Source organism: Nicotiana tabacum, chromosome 15 (assembly GCF_000715075.1).
Source record: "Nicotiana tabacum cultivar K326 chromosome 15, ASM71507v2, whole genome shotgun sequence".
NCBI lineage: Eukaryota > Viridiplantae > Streptophyta > Magnoliopsida > Solanales > Solanaceae > Nicotiana > Nicotiana tabacum.
Window position 1 is genome coordinate 133954691 of NC_134094.1, and position 20650 is coordinate 133975340.

The window sequence follows — 20650 nt, forward strand, 5'->3', positions numbered from 1 at the left end:
ATTCTGAATGTTATGTTGACCTAAATAAAACCAAAACCAATATGTTAACAGTCCAAAACCAATATGCTCAGAACTGTTTGATCTTGAATCATAGCTTTACTTGTTTAATACTATGCTCTCACTTGAGTCCCCTAAGGACATTTTCTGGCGACTTCATCATTTTACTTCAACTCCATGATCTAAAAATAAGTAATGCATATGTTTTAATGCTGTTTTTATGAAAAAGATTGTTGAAACGTGCAGTAAAACTATTCATCGTAGTATTCTTTCCTATAAATCACTTTTCATTTTTGTTTGGGGTTGCTCTAGTGGTGAGCACCCTTCACTTCCAACCAAGAGGTTGTGAGTTCGAGTCACCCCAAGAGCAAGGAGGGGAGTTCTTGGAGGGAGGGAACCGAGAGTCTATCGGAAACAGCCTCTGTACCTCAGGGTAGGGGTAAGGTCTGCATACACATTACCCTTCTCAGACCCCACTAGTGGAATTATACTTTGTTGTTGTTTGTTGTTGTTTGGGTGGGGTGGGGTGTGGAAGTGTTTGGGGGGGGGGGGGGGTTGTGCGACCAAAGCAAGATCTTCATGCCACAATTTTGTGCTCCTTTTTGCTAAACCTTGGGAATCATTTACCCATACCATTTTTGTTAGATCATCATTATGCACAAGCAACTCAACAACCATAGCACAAATTTCATTCCTTTCACTCCAGTGATTTGTAGCTTACTTCAAACTTCCTCTAGAGAATTTGGGGAAACAAGATTTTCAATGTATAGACTAAACTCGATCACACCATCATATTTTATCTGATTATCAAGATTCTTGATCCTGTTATCTCTTGAATTAAACCATGCCAAACTTATAAAATCAAGCCTTTCTTGTAACAGCAGGAGTTCAAAAAATCACTTCCCATCACCCAACTTCTATACAAAAGAGATGGAGTAACTAACTAGCTACAGAATAAACTTTACTGATCTTTGATGATAAGATTTTGGCTATGGGGGAAAAATAAGATAACACAATCCAAACACGCGATACCTCTGCATGTGCCATACATGAATATTAGTTACACAAAACAAATACAACTCTGAATTTCATCTAAAGTGAAATTTGAATGCTCTCTGGGGACCAAAAAGACTGAATTAAAAAATTAACCTAAAGAAGCACTTTCAAACTCAACTTACAAAATCAAGCCTTTCTTGGATACTAACCAGCTAAAGATTGAAATAACACTTTTGACTAATCACACTAAAGGTCTTCAAGGAATAGTTAGCCTCGCATCAATCACACAACATTTGAGCTACATAATCATTCCTTTGTTGAAACAGGATATACTACATGACAAAAAAGGAGCATGCTCAGGATTGTTTAATCTGCTTTCAACCTCAAGATCTCCTTCGCAGTCCTCAACCTAAAATACGGCATGTCTTCCTACGAGGAAGAAGAAAAAACGTTTAAACTTTTGATTAGCATTTTTTTTTTTTGCAGAAAACACTCAATCCCGCCCCTCTCCCAACCACAACCCCCAAAAGCAGACAATAAAGAAATTAAAGTACAAGAAAAGGAAAGGGAAGAAAAGTCTTCAATTTAATCCAAGCTGAGAGTTTCCAAAGTATACAACTTGCTGAATGGTGCAAGCAAACTACTCCTTCCCTTTCATTTCATATATGAAGGTGTTTGACTTGGTACAAAATTTAAGAACGGACTTTTGAAACTTGTAGTCTTCAACATAGCATCACGTCATTAAGGGTGAAATGGGAAGCTCACAGATAAATTGTTTCAAGAAATAGAACGGCATCATTCTTTTTGGAACAGACTAAAAAGGAAAATATATCACATAAAATTGAACAAATGGAGTATTTTTATTCTCTTTTGGGGGAGGCGGGGGAGTAGTCCAGTTGTTGCAAACAAATTGCTAGAGTAAAGAAATTCAGCCACCTCTATCTAATGCCATGACGATGATCAAAGCCTTCAATAGGTAGTAACAGATGTGAAATACTAATCCATGAGGAAGAAAGAGATGGATAAGAAACCATGTAAATTATCAAGGACGAGAGACTCAAGTCAATATTCGTGAAATGATAAACCAAAATGGTCTTCAAGGAGAGAAGAAAGAAACATGTTGATAGAAAGGAAAAATGTCATTTTACAATACTCTTGGTCTCATCCTGTTTGAACAACTTTCTTATTTAGCCTACTCCAGAGATAATGACCTCCTTTCCATATGGAAAATTCTACCACCTTTAAAAAGTCAATGAGTATGTTAGTATAAATACTACTCCCTTCGTTTCAATTTAGATGAGGTAGTTTGACTCGGCACGGAGTTAAAGGGAAAAAAAAGGACAGTTGAAACTTGTGGTCTTAAAAGCTTAAGGGGTTTTGTGGGGCCATGATATTTGTGTGGTTATAAAAGTTTCTCATTAAGGGTAAAATGGGTAAAATGGGTAAAATGAAAAGTTTAAAGTTGAATTATTTTCAATTGTAGAAATGTGTCATTCTTTTTGGAACGGACTAATAAGGAAAATATGTCATCTAAATTGAAACAGAGTGAGTTTGTATTATTTCGGTGTCGATGTACTGCCTTCATACCCATTTCATATCTTACAACTACATATACTGACTTATCTTTACCAAGTGCAAACATACTATCTGCACAAGCTTTTCTCAAACTTTTGTGAAGAGTTAACGTAGCCGCACAATTTAGAATGGCGATAAAACATAGTTTGCAGAAAAGGTTTTATTTTTGTGAGCAGATTGCAATAAAAGATTAAAAATATTTCGGCATACGAAATCAATGTGTCAGTGGTACAAATTAATTCCAACTATGACTCTTAAATTCCCATCCCTACTCAAAAGCAAGCTTTTCTTTGTCTTCTCACTCAGAGTTGGTATGTGTAACGTGTCAAGGGTAAGAAAGCATCAGATAACAATGCAGCACACGGTTTACCTGATTAAAACAGAGGCCTATATCTCTGCTGTAGAAATCAGCATTTTTTATCATGAACACACCGCAGTCAAATCTGTTCACAATGAAAGTTCACCAGTTTAATCAAATGATAACACACAAAAAGTGATAGAAAATCTGAAGTGACTCAAATTGCTAGCATAAAAAGAAAATCTAGCAACTGCCTCAAGAATTGGGAAAAAATGAGTATAAAACATAAGTTCACAAATCTTAAGAATCATTAGACCAAAGTGTTACACACCCATTCTTTTGCTCCGGAAGGTCCTCCACAAACTCTTGCTTCCATGAACTAACATCAATGTCTTTCCCACTTTTGTCCTTCACCTCATCAACAAAGTACCTAGCCTGCACAAAGATATCAACAGACTGTAACATCACTCAAGCTAGAGCAAAACCTCAAGAAACATGAGATCTGCTCTTTCCTCAACGCCATTTTCTCAGTCACAAATTACCTAGATTCTTCTTTGTTGCATATTACAGTCAAGAAAGAAGAGAATAGGAAAATTTCAAAAGATATTAATTTTAAGAATAAAAAAGGTAGCATGTCTCGACAAGTTTTCCTTTGTAAAGATACCAAACTTACCAGCACTTTCAACACTTGAGTATCCCTTCCTCTGAGTGAATCAAGATATTGGAACTTTTCATCCTTCTTATTGATAACAGCTAAACACCAATGTATTTCTTTGTGGATAGGGACAAATATCTAATTAGGAGAATCAAATTAGTACATAGAATATAGCAAAACATATTAAGAAAAGGAAAACAAATGATAGAACATTTTACTTTATCGCATTCGAGTAGGCAGTATCCCAGCTTTCTTTGGGATGTCCATCTTCTCACAGATTGATAGTTATAGCCTCCCCTGCCACTTATCAACTGAAAATGTAGAAGTATTTACACGAAAATGAGCAGATTTTCATTCAAAATCTCAACACATAGTTTCCAGTAAGGTGATAATAATCAGTGATTGACGTTGCAACCTTGTAAAGTGAGCAAACTAGATCATATAATTTTTTTGTTAAACCTAATAACAAGTTGACCACTTTAGAAAGAGAAACTAAATGGTGTCAATAACAATAGATCATTCATTGTAGAGCATGAACTAAGAGGCAGAATCAGATCAGTATATGAACAAAATATTTCATGAATATATTAGGTCTAGGAAAAAAAATGGTAATGAGAGAACTACCGACGATGGTAGTTATGGATCAGGTAAGGAGTGTGTGATAGAGAATACAAAAACTTCATACTCTACTCTTGGCCTAAGCTTATGCTAACAGAGTGCATACTGGAGCAAGCACTGGTCAGTACATTCCATACATCATCTAAATCAACTGCAGAAACCAGGAAAAGTACTAACAGCATATTGTAAACCATTGCCAACCATAGGTTTGATGAGACGAGTCTGTTATAAAGAAAGACAAAAAACTGCCACGTATCTTCTCTACGAGCAAGGATGGGAGATGGAAGGAGAATCAGCTTTTGGAATCATAGGTGGTGTGGAGAGGATACTCTGAGGGTCTCTTTCCCCCACGTCTTCAGAGTTTCAAAACGGAAGGAATTGATGGTTCAACAAATTCGCAAGGAGCATGAAGGAGGTAGTATGGGACCTCTCATTTAGAAGGAACATGCAAGATTGGGAGATTGCGGAGCTCCAAGATTTGTTGGCACTGCCATATGGGCAAGGCAGGCCCCAACCATCTTGTGATTCTTGGAGATGGGGGTTGCATGGCGATGGTTTGTTCACCGTAAAGTCCTTTTACCAGAGTATGTTAGTGAGAGAGGAGGCCACTTTTCCATACTCCTCGATCTGGATTCCTAAGGCGCCCACGAAGGTGTGCTTTTTGCATGGCTAGCGGTGAGGGGAGTGATCTTGACTGCTGAAAATTTGCGAAAGAGAGGAATTACACTTGTTAGTTGGTGCTACATATGTAAAAGCTCAGGGGAAGAAGTTGATCATCTTTTGTTGCATTGCGCTGTGTTCTCGGGTTTGTGGAGGGCAATCCTGAATCTTTTTGGTGTTCAATGGGTGATGCCAAGCACTGTAAAGGAAATGTTATATAGCTGGGTGGGTTTCCGTAGAAGAAGAAAGCTAAAGGCGTGGAAGTTCGCCCCGTTATCTCTCATGTGGATAGTTTGGGGGGAGAGAAATAGGAGAGCTTTTGAGGAGATTGAGTCTCCTTTTTCACATCTTAAGAATAGTCTCTTATCTTTGATAGTTTTTTGGTGCACTCATATAGCCCCTACTTGTATAGAAGATTGGGCGTCATTTGTAGAGAATCATGTTATGATGTAAATTCTCTACTTTTTGGTATACTTCTTGTATACGGGAGTTTTCTCCCTTTTGATTAATACAATTTACCTTATCAAAAAAAAATCTTCTCTACGAGCACAATGTTAGAGGCATACAAACATGAATAGTAACTTCTATGTATACACACATATATAAACATGAGTAATTAAATCCATCTTATAGTTCCACAATTTCGACAAAAACTCTTCTATTTATATTAATGACTTCAAAATACTTATTTTACTATCTTGTTCTTGGACATCCATAAAGCAGCCAACAGAAATGATCAGCAAGGCCGCACTTTTACTTTCAGATAACTATTATAGACTACGTTGTGCGGACTCTCCAAAATACTGCCGCACCCGTGTCGGATTCTCCAAAAATACACTGCTTTTGGAGAATCCGACACGCACCCGGCGATATGTTTGGAGAGTCCGAGCAACATAGATTATAAACCAAACCCATATATCAACACAGTAGTTGTAGAACTGAAATTTTGAGCTCAAAATCATAGAACTGACCTTCTTGTAAAAGAATGTGTTAAAGAAATGACATTTCAAGAACTTTTGGGGCTCCCTTTTCTCTCTCTCTTTTAACAGTTCAAGATACACATTGATAACCTGCAAAGGACAAGTCATCCATGACATTAAAACTAATTATATTCTTTTTCTTCTTTTCCATATTCACCGCCATTAAATCCCCCCCCCCCCCACACAAAAAAAAACCGGGGTAGAAAACTGAGCATAAAATATCACCTCATCATTCAACCATTCCCTAGGTCTTAAACATTGCAATATTTCTCCAGTAATATCAATATTGGAGTTTTGATGGGTCACCAAAACCCGTCTTCTGCACATAATAAGACAAATACAAACATATAACGAGAATGCAAATAGAAAATAGAGAATTGAGCCTCATACAAAATGAGATGTGTATAAACCATACCGATTGGATTTAGATAGAGCACGCAATACCTCAGCCTCGTCCTCCTCAGTGAGAGGCACAAATGGTTCTGAAATCACATCCTGCAAGTTAAAAGCATCAATATAAGGAAATTAAACTACAAGCACACTAAAAACCAAATCATAAAGCGGATTCTATCATAGTACCTGTTTAACATGTTCTCCTTTCTTCTGAGGCCGCAACAAACTATACGTTTCGAGACACTTCTCATTATATCCAATCTGAAACTGCAGTCTTTTCAACTTATCATTCATTTTCCCCACTGAACCAAGCAATTTCTTATACAAAGGGACATAGAAAGCAGAATCAGACGTGGGGTTCAACGCTAGTGTGTCTAACATCTTCCCTACACTCTCTTCCTTCAAATTTCCATCATCCAAACCCGCAGTTACCACCGACGAATCCTTACCATCAACACCATCCAAAATTTCTACAGCCCCATTAGTCTCCTTCCCCTCTTGGCTCAAAATTACACTTTTTTCACCAACCCCACCTTCCAAATTACCAAAAAAATTATTTTTTTCACAAACCCCAGCTTCTAAATTACCATAAAAACCACTCTTTTCATAAACCCCAGCTTCTAAATCACCCTTTTTAGCATCATCATCATCAATAAATATCACTTCCTTAACTTTTTTCAAACATCTTAAACTATAAAAAGCACTTTTCTTAGCTTCATCGTACACTCTTGATACAAAATTACCCATTTCAGGAGCTGAATTTGCTGAAATACACTTAGACCCAAATCTTGATTTCCTACATGGAGCATGAACTTGTCTTCGGATCGGGTTAATTGGATCCGGGTACTTCAAAAACCGTTGCACAGTTGATTTTGGTGGATTTAGGGTTTGATATATAGAAAGTTTGGGTTTTTTTGAAATGTGGTCGAAATTGGAAGGATTTGAAAATTGGGTTTTGTAATTTGAAGAGAAAAAATCGTTACCTCGCTTCCTATTGAACGTTAACGCCCCCATTGAAGGAAGTAGAAATTTGTAAAGAATGCTCAGAAATCATCAGATAAGATTAGTTTGTGCATTTGAGTGAAAAAATCTGGGTTCAATTTGACTAACCTTGAACGGAAATTGAAAATAAAATCAGTAGAAGTACCAGATTTTGCTCAGAAAATTGAATAGAAAATCAGTAAATAATTGCCAGAGTTTGAACAGAGATGAAAAGATCAGTAAAATACCAGACTTTGGGGGGAAGGTTTTTGGTTTTTTGCGGTTTTGATTTGTCTTTTTAAGAGTGGGGTCCAGCAAACAAATTAAGGAGTACGTAAATGCATGGGAAAAAAAAAACAAAATTACATACACGTTTTAAATTTGGATTTTAAGTTATTAGTATTGAATAGGGAAAGAATTTTTATATTATCGCCTATAATTTAAATGAGTGAAGGAGAGACTAGGTCAAGATGTATCCGTGTGATCTAAAATAACTTGTTGAAATTTATTTTTAGAAGGTTTAATTTTCGTCGAGGATTACTCTTAGACGCTTGCAACTCTTATCAAATCGAACCATCAGCTTGGCAGTAAATTAATTTATTATGTTAACTCAGTCAATAAAAACTCTTAACATGGTTTGATATCAAGGGCGAAACCACCTTTTAATTGACCACCCTTCGTCGAAATATTACGAAAAATTACACTGTATATATGAGTAAATATTAGATTTTAGATGTGCATAACATATATTGAACACCATTTGTCGAAATTTTTTTTACTTCTTTCAAATCTAAATATCCTTGAAAAAATTTTTTGCTTCGCCACTATCTGATATTATTGGCTTTAGATTAATTTTGTACTATTTTTTCCAAAAAAAACCTCAGCCTTATGCATAACTTTTTTTCAAATAAAATTTCTAATGTGGGGTTTTGTTTGTATACTCAAATTGTACCAAGGTACGTGTAAGTTTCTTAGAATGCGGAATTTCAGGCAGTACCAAATATATTTATATCTAGAAATATATTTACAACTTTTAAAAATATATAGGATTTAACCCTATTACACTGCATTTTGTCAAAATTGCGAACGCATTGTTCGATCCAACACCGGCGGAACTGAGTCAAGGGAGCCATTAAAGTCTCCCAAGAGAAAGCACATTATTCACGGACCTTCAAAATCTAATGGATCACCAGTTTTGAGAATGCATAAGCGAAGTCAGGATTTAAAGTTTACTGGTTCGGGAATCTGATCTTTTTAAGCTTAAATGAGTTCTGAATTAATTATTCGTACATATTTTACGAATTTCTTAAGACTATTGGGTCAAAATTACTGGGTTCGGCCGAACCTATCACATACACTAGGAGAGGACATAGTGCGATGACATCTTTAGAGTCCCTGAATCAGTCTCAAAAAAACGGAATTTACATTAAATAGCCGCAGGTATTACAGTATATGCAGAAATGCAAAACAAGGTTCAAATGAGCTGTATATATCAGTATGTCTCGTAAAATGTTCTTCTTTACGGGCTTTAAATTTTAGCATCTACATATTGTATCATATCGTATTGTTATTTTAAATACAATATTTATTTTGATTGTTATTTAAATTTTATTGTATCGTATCGTTAAATCCGTCGTCACGTAACGACGAAAAATATCATTTTATGAAACGACGAATTTGGTGTGGTGGCGTCGTTACCTTGCTTTTTTCCCTCATCTTGCCCTTCCTTATTATTAAATAATCACATTTTGCACTTTACACCACTCTTTTATATAATAATTCTACTTCGTCTAATATTGCAAGTTTATTCTTCATATTGTTAGTGTGTGATATCATACGACGACAAACGATACATCTATCCAAACGTTGTATTCATCAAATAATACAGTATAATACAATACAAATAATACAATACAATACAATACAATACATTATGAAACGACATGTAACAATGCCTTTTCTTTTCATGTTTTATTAGAATAACTCACTACTTTTTCTCCAAATTCAAAATATAAGTGCCCCAATAGCAGATTAATAATTAGAAATAGAACCTTATTGCTTCGTATTTACAAGACATTTTTCATCACTTTGAGTCTCTCACGAAAATTGTGAAACCCCAATTTAGTCATTTAGTGATGTATTTCTTGTACCAAATGGTGAGAAAACAATAGGCACTTTATGATCAAAGTTTCAATTCAATTACTTGGACAGAAGAATTTGACATATCCATTATATGTTGTTGTTTCTCTTTTCGTAGCTTTCATTGAGCCGAAAGTCTATTGAAAATAACTTTTCTACCTTCATAAGGTAGGAATAAGGTATGGGTACGCACTATTCTCCCCATTCCCCACTTCAATTACATTGAGTATGTTATTGTTGTTTTTATTGTTATTGTTGTACTTGTTGTATTGTATGCTCGGGTGCGAGAACATTTTCCATTACCTGCTGCCCCCTCCCAATAATACCAAGTAATTTGATATTGATGCATCATTGATTAATATATAGTATCAAACAATATAAAAACCAGGAAAAATATACAAGTGCTTCTTGTATACAATATAAAACATGAAGATTCAAAATAGTACTGCTAAGCAAAACCTGATACCTCCCTCTAATTAAGGTCGAAGGAATTTATACCGTACCACACCCTTCGTTGGTCTACCTCTTTAAATGACTTTATCTCAAGATTTCTTTTTAAAATTTTCGAATTGAAATTTGGTAAAAACTTTAGAAAACTGCTTTAGGCAGCATCTTCTTGTTTTTCCAATATATATAGTAGTCAAAAACGGAATTGTTGTTTTCACTTAAACTAATAGTATAAAACAAATCTCGTGAATTTAATTTGTTGGCCAAAGGAATGATAATAATAATAATGCCAATAATAGAAAATGATATTTTTTTCGGGAGAATGACACAGTTACCCACAAAAATAAAACTATTTATCTTTTCCTACCCATCAAACTAATTACATTTCCTACCCGTAGTAGTTTTTGTGGGAAATTTTCTCTTTTTTCTCAAATTCTTTTTTATTTCTATGCTTCTTTTCTTTTTGCCTTTTTTTCTTTCTTTTCTCCTTTTCTTTTTTCTCGTTTTCTTCTTATTTTTTTCTTTTTTCTCTTTTTTTATTCATTTATTTTTTCCCAAATCGTATTATTATTATTTTTACCATAACTTATTTCACACTCAATTTTGACTCCTTCTTTATTATTTTTATTTTTATTTTTTTTTCTTTATTTCTTGTTCCTTTTCTAATTCCATTTAACTCCTTTTTTCTTTATTTCTTCTTCCTTTTCTAATTTCATTTAACTTCTTTTTTTTTTATATTCTTTTTCTCTTCATAATCTAATTTCATTTATTGTTTTCACTATTTTTTATTATTCTTATTTTTATACAATAATAAAAAATAACTGATATAATAAATATTTGTTCACCTTTTTTTAAAATATAACTAGTATAATATACATTTTGTCTTTTTTCTCATTTTTTAAATTCAGTTATTAAACTAAAATAATATCAATTGTCACTTGATCTGATTCACTGAATATCACACTGACTGCTATTGAGAATCAAAAATTACATAATCAGATTCTAAGAATCATCACGTGATTGTCATGCAAACCTTGATCTCCCTCCCTACAAATATCAGTACACACTCTACCATTAGCGGTAACACATCTAGTTTTGGAGCAAAAAAATATAATCTACGGCCGCCAAATCTCTATATATACTAATTAGAATAGAAATAATAATAAAATATTGGAAAATGCAATAAAGTATAAGTAGCAAAAAAGACTTGTAGTACCATATGATACCAATATGGTATATATATGTCAACAGAGTATATGATTGCTCTAGAATATTGCTACAACTATCTGCGACTATACTACTGTACCAAAACATTAAAGGTTGCAATAAAAGCACGAGAAAATTGCATGCTCGCATTGCAAGCTAAATATTCGCAAAGCAACTTGCCAATTTCGTATACTAACAGGGTCTATAGTTATATGGGGTCGTTCCAACAATTGCATGTAACTATAAAAGTATTACATAATACACATAATCTATGTCCATCAGCACAAAATAATTCCAGCACTGCAAATCATGTTCATATAAATAATTTCAGAATAGAATTTACTTAAAAATGCAGCTAAAACAACCAAAAAAATATTCAAACAACCATATGATACCAATATGGCATATAACTATACCAACATGGTATACAGTGGTTACTTGTTAATTCCTGCCAACTATATGACTATACTACTATTACATAACACACATGCATAAAGAGAAAAATAAAAAAATAGTGTACCACATATTAATATAATAGAATATTTCAAGATATTGTACTATATTATTATTATTAAAAGAAAATCAAATAGTATACCAATTAAATGCATCTAATACAACAAAAAAATGAATCAACTAGCATATGATACCAATATAGTATATAACTATACTAATATGGTATATAGTTGTACGAGGTCGTTCCAACAACTGCATATAACTATAAAAACTATTACATAATACATAAAAATTATCCATATGTACAAGAAAATCCAACACAACAAAACATTGTCATATAAATTATTTCAGAATAGAATTCACTTAAAAATGCAACTAAAACAACCAAAATATATTCCAACTACCATATGATATCAATATGACATATAATTATACCAATAAAGTATACAGTTCTACAATATATCAAAATAATATCTTGTGTTCTTCATTCAACATTATACTATTATATTAATGGTATTTTGATGATTCCAATAGCTTGGTACTGTGATTTTTGACTTTGACATGTGTCCGGATTTGGATTTAGAGGTCCGTAGGTTGGGTTGGTATTTTTGGCGAAAGTTGGAAAGCTGAAGGTTTTGAAGGCTTATAGGTCTGATCGAGAGTTGACTTTGTTGATATCGGGTTCGGATATTGGTCCCAGGAGTTGGAATAAGATTGTTATGTCATTTGTGACTTATATGCAAAATTTAAGATTATTCCGAGTTGGTTTGATGTGATTCGGTGTGAGTTTTGGAAGTTGGAAGTTGGAAGTTCATTAGGCTTGAATCGTGGTGCGATTCGTGGTTTCGATGTTATGGGTTAGTGTACATATTGGTGAGGGCATTGGTGTAAATGCTGATGAGGGCATTGGTGTAAATGGTGATGAGAGTATTCAAGTAAATATTGATGATGGTATTAATGTAAATGTTGATGAGGGTATTGGAGTAAATGTTGATGAGGGTATTGGAGTAAATGTTGATGAGGGTATTGGTATAAGTGTGGTGGAGGCTTGAATCGTGGTGCGATTCGTGGTTTCGATGTTATGGGTTAGTGTACATATTGGTGAGGGCATTGGTGTAAATGCTGATGAGGGCATTGGTGTAAATGGTGATGAGAGTATTCAAGTAAATATTGATGATGGTATTAATGTAAATGTTGATGAGGGTATTGGAGTAAATGTTGATGAGGGTATTGGAGTAAATGTTGTTAGGCTTGAATCGTGGTGCGATTCGTGGTTTCGATGTTATGGGTTAGTGTACATATTGGTGAGGGCATTGGTGTAAATGCTGATGAGGGCATTGGTGTAAATGGTGATGAGAGTATTCAAGTAAATATTGATGATGGTATTAATGTAAATGTTGATGAGGGTATTGGAGTAAATGTTGATGAGGGTATTGGTATAAGTGTGGTTGAGGATATAGAAGTAAATACTACTGAGGGTAGTGGTCCAGGGGTTAGTGTACATGTTGGTGAGGGCATTGGTGTAAATGCTGATGAGGGCATTGGTGTAAATGGTGATAAGAGTATTCAAGTAAATACTGATAATGGTATTAATGTAAATGTTGATGAGGGTATTGGAGTAAATGTTGATGAGGGTATTGGTATAAGTGTGGTTGAGGATATAGAAGTAAATACTACTGAGGGTAGTGTTGTAAATGCAGAACAAACTAGGGCTACATTTTCAGATGAGGATATAAATGTTGATGAGAGTGCAGCTGCAGAGCATGACAACACAAATAAAACAGATACAAATCTGTCTGAAGATGAAAATTTTGGTGAAGATGACCTTGAAGATATTCCAGAAGAAGATGACAGCGAGATAGATGATGAGTTAAGATGTGTGAGGAATGCTGCTAGGGAAGTAAAGGGAAACGTGCAGAAAAAGTATGTGAATGATGCTGGATCACAAAGTAAGAGGAAACAGAGGAAAAAACTTATTTTTATAGAAGAGGTAATTCTTGGTAAGGCTGGAATTGATAAGGGGTTTGAAGATATAGGGATAAAAAAGAAGGATAAATATATTGGAAAGCTAGGTGGGGATGAAGAGTATTTGGACGGCTCAGATGTTGGGAGTGTAGACCCACTTGCTGAACCTGGTGTTGATCTTCCTCCTAGAAGAAGAAGTCAAAAGATCAAGTATGACTTGGATGCTAAAATTCCTCTGTTTGAGTTGGGCATGATCTTTGATAATGCAGAAGATTTTAGGAAAGTTATTGCTAACTATGCTATTCAATATAAAATGTCTTTAAAGCTTAGACCTAATGAGAAAGATAGAGTAAGAGTTAAGTGTAAGCATGAAAAGTGAAAGTGACAAATATTTTCTAGTAAGGATAAGGATTCAATGAACTTCACTGTGAAAACTTATATACCTGTCCATAAGTGCCCAACAAAGAACAAGAACAAACTTTGCACAACCAAGTACATTGCAAGAAAGCTCCAAGATAGAATCATTCCAACTCCAAACATTACAGTGCATGAGTTGTAAAAGGTTATAAGGGTTAAATGGGGTTTGAATGTAGGAAGATCACTTGTATATAGAGCCAAGATGAAGGTAATTAGTCAGTTTATGGGTGACTAGTACCTTAAATTTTCAAGGTTGTTGGACTATGCTGACATGATTAAGTCCACCAATCCTGGAAGTTCATGTTGGGTGAGAACTGATACATAAACAGTTCCTGGGAAACATCTGTTTAAATATTTTTATGTATGCTTTGAGGCTATGAAGAAGGGATGGATGGCAGGTTGTAGAAGAATCATAGATTTTGATGGTTGTTTCCTAAAGGGAGCTTGCATAGGTGAATTATTAGTGGATGTTGGGAAAAATAAAAATAATCAGATGTATTCCATTGCTTGGGCTTTGGTAGATCAAGAGACTACACATTCATGGAGTTGGTTCATCAACTATCTCAAAATAGACTTAGAGTTGAGGAATGGTGAAGATTTAACAGTCATGACTGACATGCAAAAGGTACTGCAATCCATTTATTATGTTGTTTGTTTTTTATCATTATTATCGCCAGATCACTTGATGTTGTATCTCACTAATATTGCATGTTGATGTTGTTGTTATTAGGGAATGTCATTTGTTGTTGTTGATTTGCTACCTCTTGCTGAAAGAAGAATGTGTGCAAGACACATTTAGGCAAACTGGCAAAAATCTTGGAAGGGAGAGGAGAGAAGGAAGCAGTTTTGGAGATGTGCTAAGGCTCCTTTTCAGGTAAAGTTAAGAGAAAAAATAAAAAAATTGGATGAATTAGGAACTGGTATTTGTGAAAGTTTACTGTCCTATGATAAAGAATACTGGTGTAGGGCATATTTCAATAAGAAGGTTAGATGTGATATTGTAGAAAATAACATGTGTGAAATATTTAATTCCTGGATATTAAGTCCTAGGCATAAATCTGTCATCACTATGCTTGAAGAAATTAGGCACAAAATGATGAGTAGGCAAGTTGATATGATCAAGTTTGCTGAAATATGGGCTTTGATATATCACCTATGGTAAGGCTAGTCTTAGAGGAGAAAATAAGGAAATAGGAAGGAAGTTGAAAGTACAGTGGAATGCTGACACTGGATTTGCAGTGAATGAAGGCATGTATAGACACACTGTTGATATACAAAAAAGCGAATGCAGCTGCAGATTATGGCAGTTAAGAGGTATACTATGTCAACATGCAATATGTGCCTTTTATAAGCTTGGGAAGGTAGCAGAAGACTATGTTGAGCACTGGTATAAGAAAGACACTTTCCTGGCTACTTACCAATACTATATTCAGCCAATTCCAAGCATGCAAATGTGGACTGAGTCTGCCAATCCATCAATTGAGCCTCCTGGAGTTAAACCAATGCCTGGTAAGCCAAAAAAATACAGAAGAAAGGACAAGGATGAACCAAAGAAGTGGGAAAAACTGTCAAAGAAGGGTGCTAAGATGTCATGTTCAATTTGCCATCAAGTTGGTCATAACAAGTTAGTATGCAGTTTAAGGGTAAGTTTTATCACTTCCAATTCAATTTATTTTCATTGTTTTCATAGTACTTGATTAATGACTTAGCAATCATATACTAGGGACAAACAAGCACACAATCGAGAAGGTCAAATGGAACAACACAATCAAGCACACAAGTTGGTAGTCAAAGTAATACAACCCAAGCTGCAGGTACATCAACTACCACAACCCAAACTTCAAGGGCCCCATCTTCCATGTGTGCTGAAACATCAAAGATAAGAAGGAACACACCATCAGTAAGAGATAGAGGAACTGTAGGAAGTGGTGGTAGGGGAAGATGTGGAGGATATGGTAGGGGAAGAGGTGGAAGATCAGTTGGTGCTTCTGTTACATCTGGTGCATCTATTTCTGCTACTGCCAAAACACTTGCTGCTTCTGTTGGAAAGAAAAGAACCAGAAATTCTGGTTTTGGTTTGTACACAGACACACAAACAGGAACTAGTATCCTTAATGTGAGTGTGAGAAGTATTATTCAATATTAGTTAACTGTATTTTCTATCATTATGCTTCTGCATGATTCATTACTGACTAAGTGTATTTTGTAGCCTGGTAGGCCAAGTTGAAAGACTTATTTCAACCGGTGCAAACTTGATGAAGGCTGCACAAACTAATGTAGATCTTGAATTTAGATCAAATGGTCTCAAGTAGAAAGGGAATCAACTTCAAAAGCAAAGGGATGTTGTAGTTTCCAACAAAAAGATGAAAGTCGAAACCTCTACTTCATCCACACCAGTTGACTCTTGTCAAAATCAAATTTATGAAGAAGTTTCTTGTATTTTGTCGGTCATGTGCATGAACCATATTTTGTGAAGTATTTTGAACCTACTTATGTTGGTCATTTGGTCATATGTATGAACCTTACTTTTGCATGGGATGTATATAAACCTGCTTTTGTTAGTTCAATTTTTCAGATTATTCAACCTTTGCTATTATGATATTGGCAGTATAGTTTTTTGCTATTATGAGATCGGATTAGTCCACCTTTGCTTCAGTAGTCTAGTTTTCTTACAGAAACTAAAACACATTTGATCATTGAAAACTTTATCATACACATTGTAAATTTTAATTACATTGAATAGGAAATATTGGCCATAAATCAAAAACAACATTGCAGTAAAATAAATAGGGTTACATGCCCATATACATATACTATACACTTAAATAATAGAAGATTCCCTCAATTACAATTACAAGCAACCACACCAAAATCCCCTGTTTCTTCATCAACTTCGACTTTTCTTCTTCATGATTTTTTACCCTCTTTAATAATCCATACATGACTTTGGAATAGTGTTAGGACAATTTAACATCATACCAACGAAAAAAATCGCATCCACCATCGGCAGTTTTCCCAAATCTAGAGCCATAAAATCTTCTACCCGGATTAAATGGTGACCACGAAAGTTTTAAAGGAGAAATTTGGCCACATTTGCAATTAACAACAAATTCCATTGAAATAGAAGAAGTAGAGAGAGAGAAGAAAAGAAATTTTGCTGCTTTGCTAGGGAGGAAGAAGATATATGTGGCTGGAGAGGTGAGAGAAGTGAAATAAATTTTTAGGGTTGGGTTTGGGAATTTAAATTAGGGACTTCATTAAGTTTTTTTTTTTTGGAATTTCACAAAAATTCCGCTACATTATCGTTGGGATTACTTACACACGCGCAGATCTGGAGGTGTAATACACGCGACGGGGGCTGGTGAGGTCGGGTGTTTATTGAGTTCACTTTTTAGTCATGTGAAACGTTTAAATGAAAAAGGCCTCAGTTGAGGTGTTCAAATGATCGGCGGGGACAACTTAAAGAGGCGTTTTATGTATTTCGCCAGTTTAAATCTGAGACGAATACGTGCGATAAATTCACATTATTTCATAGAATGCTTCTCGATCTATATATTACCCAAAGAGCTTTATAATATAACGCTTGAGGAATTCAGTAGAGCAACGAAGATGTTGTCAGCATCGATGAAAGTATTGATAATTTTCATTAATATTGGAGCATTTATTTCTTTAATAGTATGGAGTTCTCCTTTTGCATTTGATATTGTTGGTAAGGCAACAATTATATCACTTGGGATCTATTTACGTACGTTGTATGAAGTGATATCAGAGGAAAATAAGTTGTTGAAATTGGTTGAATGATTAGGGTTAAAACATGAACTAATTGGTAGCAAAATGCCAATTCAGAATCTTGTTTTTCAATTTATTAAGGAAGCAAAGAAGTCATATCCTCTATATTGGGCTGCTCAATCCTCCTGCTGGTCATGGCATTGTTCTTTAGAATAGCTAAATTTTGGAGTGTCAACGGTGTTTGACTATTTGGTATCTCAACTTTTCTTTACTTAAATACTAGGCTTTTGTCTACGGTATGGTTCTAACAACTTGTTTACATGGTTATTACATATTGTATGGTATCGTATTGTTACTTTAAATACAATATTTATTTTGACTGTTACTTAAATTTTATTGTATCGTCCATCGTAACGTAATGACGAAAAGTGTCACTTTATGGAACGACGTATGGTGTGACAACGCCGTTATACCTTGCTTTTTTCTTACATATGTCCTTACTTATTATTAAATAATTATATTTTATCTTTTACCCTACTTTTTTATATAATAATTCTACTCCGTATCCTATCTTTTCTTAGTAATGTAGCAAGTTTATTTTTCATATTGTTGGTACATGACATGATAAACGACGACAAACGTTACAACATATCCAAATATTGTATTTATAAAACAATACAATACAATACAATACGATACATTATTAAACGACATGTAACAACAATCCAAACAAACTGTAGTTAGTTCTGACGTGTGTGCGCGATGTATGTATTGTGTTCTTATAGCTAGATCAATGTCTGAAGTTCGTTCAAAAAGAGAACGTTGTTGTCATTAAAATCTAGTCAACAACGGCATTGTTAGGAGGTTGCCATGTTTTTATTTAATAAAAAAAAAGTCCAAATACATAAGCAACCTGTTAAAGTTGTCATCAATTTTAGCTTTATTCCTATTAGGCACTTCAACTACGTTCAAAGTGTGTCTACTAAACACAACATAGTGACAAGGTAAAATAAGTGTTGGTCACTTTCATTAGGCGCGTGAGTTGATAAAAATTATATTTTTTCTTTTTTTCCCATGTTGAATTTTTCTATCCACCTGCCTGCAGTTTCCTCACCAAGATCGGCATGATACAGCAGCCACCTGGCTATTGTCCTTCTTCTTCACAGATTAGTTTCTTCTCCTATGTAAATATTTGTCTTTCTTCTCAAGTTATTTTTATAGTTACTCTTCACATCAAGAGAAAGAGTAAGGGTTACAACGACAACACAATATAATTTCATTAGTGGGATCCGGTGAGAATGGTGTGTACGCAGACCTTACCCAGGTTTGGGTAAAGAATGTTATTTCCAATAGACCCTCGGTTACCTCCCTCCAAGAACTTTTTGGGTGTTTTTAGGGTCTGAATCTTTATCCTAATGAATGAAGAAGGGTTCTATATATACCCTAAAAGAGCTGTTATGTGCTCTCCAAGTCTCCGGCGGCAAACCAAACAGAAGAAGAATTTTTAAGTAGAGATGCATACCATCTTTAAGATTTAAATCAAAGGCTACGCTAGATTGCCGATCACAAAAAATTGTTTCAGAGTCGTAATAAACAGAGATGGCGACGGCGATCGGAAATCAAACGAAACGAGAACTTGAGAATGATTTCTCAAATCAGAAAATCACAACTCAACCACAATCTCAACTGTAATCCATTTCAACAAGAACCCTCATAAATCCGAAAAATCAGAATTAAGAAACTTTAAGAAATGATTTCAGAAATCCCAAATCTTAAAGCTCAAAAAGGAACATGGAACCTTGAAGAGAACGGAAATGTTTGATAAGAATTTTAGGTGGTGGTGTTTAGAATGGGTCAATGGAGAAAGACGGCTGGTTGGTGTTGGACGGAGAACAAAAGAATAGTGATCATAATTGACTATGGGGCTGCTGCATTTGGGGGAAAAGGCGAGGCAGTTGGGAAGAATACCATGAGTTTTTTTTCCTTTTTCTAATCTTTTTGTTGACTTTTGATTAATTTTAACTAAAAAAGCCACATGGCATTTTTTCATTTGTCATATATTCCACGTCATCGCGTGTGAACTTCACACGCTATATTTTCCTAACTGGCTAGTGAAAACTTGTTCACTAGGCACACTTTGAATATAATTAAAGTGTCTAATGGAAACAAGGTTTAGTTAAGTGTAAAAATGAAAATTAGTTACAACTTTAAGGGCCACCTATGTATTTGGCCAAAAATAAATGTGAAGATCTAGTTTTTGCTTAACAGCTTGTTTGGATGGTTGTATTATATGATGACCAGAAAGGTTATCTTTAAATTTAATGTTCATTTCTGTGTTCTGAGACCTTGAATAGCACCTTTCAGCATTCCTCGACTTGCATGCGCAGTTCGTAAATTTTACCGAAAAGTTTTTATGTAAAAATTTGATTAAAAAATGTGAAATAGATCTTCAAAACTCATTTGAGTGACTTAGGAACACTTTGAACAAACGGACCCTGATTAGTATTTTGACAGTTCCGATAGGTCCATATCGTGATTTGAAACTTGGGCGTATACCCGTAATTTAATTTGGAGGTCCCTAGCTCGAGTTATAGCCAATTATAAAAAATTAAAAGTTTGAAAGCTTAAAGATTTCAAAGTTTGATCACAAATTGATTTTTATTGATATCGGGCTCGAATTTCGATTCAGAAAGTTGAAATAAGTCTGTTATGTCATTTATGGCTTGTGTGCAAAATTTGATGTCAATCGGACTTGATTTGATAGATTTCAACATCGAATGTAGAAGTTGAAAATTCTTAAGTTCCGTAAGCTTGAATTGAGGTATGATTCGTGGTTTTAGCGTTGTTTGATGTAATTTGAGGTTTCGAATAAGTTCGTATGATGTTTTAAGACTTCTTGGTGTATTTGATTGGGGCATTGTACCAAACGACCCCTAACAATATATGTTGCTTGGATCCTCCAAAAATGCTACTGTGTCGGTATCAAATCCTCTAAATATGCATTAATTTTCAAAGATCCACATAAGAGTGGCAACATTTTGGCGGGGATCCGAGCAACATAGCTAACAACGATGCCAAACCCGAACAAAAGGTCACGTAAATGGCATTTGAATGTCCAAACGCCACAAGGAAAGAAGGAAA

The 20650-nt window shown here is 34.7% G+C and overlaps 1 protein-coding gene across 2 annotated transcripts; it reads right to left on the bottom strand.

Moving 5' to 3' along the window:
- Window positions 1-980: 980 nt before the first annotated feature.
- On the bottom strand, window positions 981-7410 carry LOC107782124 (ubiquitin-like-specific protease ESD4). 2 transcript variants are annotated; one of them, XM_075231364.1, is made up of 9 exons: window positions 6359-7410; window positions 6195-6274; window positions 6005-6098; window positions 5771-5869; window positions 3740-3832; window positions 3540-3659; window positions 3198-3301; window positions 2939-3011; window positions 981-1422 (listed from the first exon to the last, which is right to left on the bottom strand). In XM_075231364.1, the coding sequence occupies exons 1-9, from the start codon at window positions 7184-7186 to the stop codon at window positions 1360-1362; spliced, it is 1554 nt and encodes a 517-aa protein (XP_075087465.1). In that variant the 5' UTR covers window positions 7187-7410; the 3' UTR covers window positions 981-1359. The 2 variants fall into 2 exon arrangements, with proteins under 2 accessions (XP_075087465.1, XP_075087463.1); XM_075231362.1 differs by having other exon boundaries at window positions 6005-6095; window positions 6359-7361.
- Between the last annotated feature and the right edge of the window lie 13240 nt (window positions 7411-20650).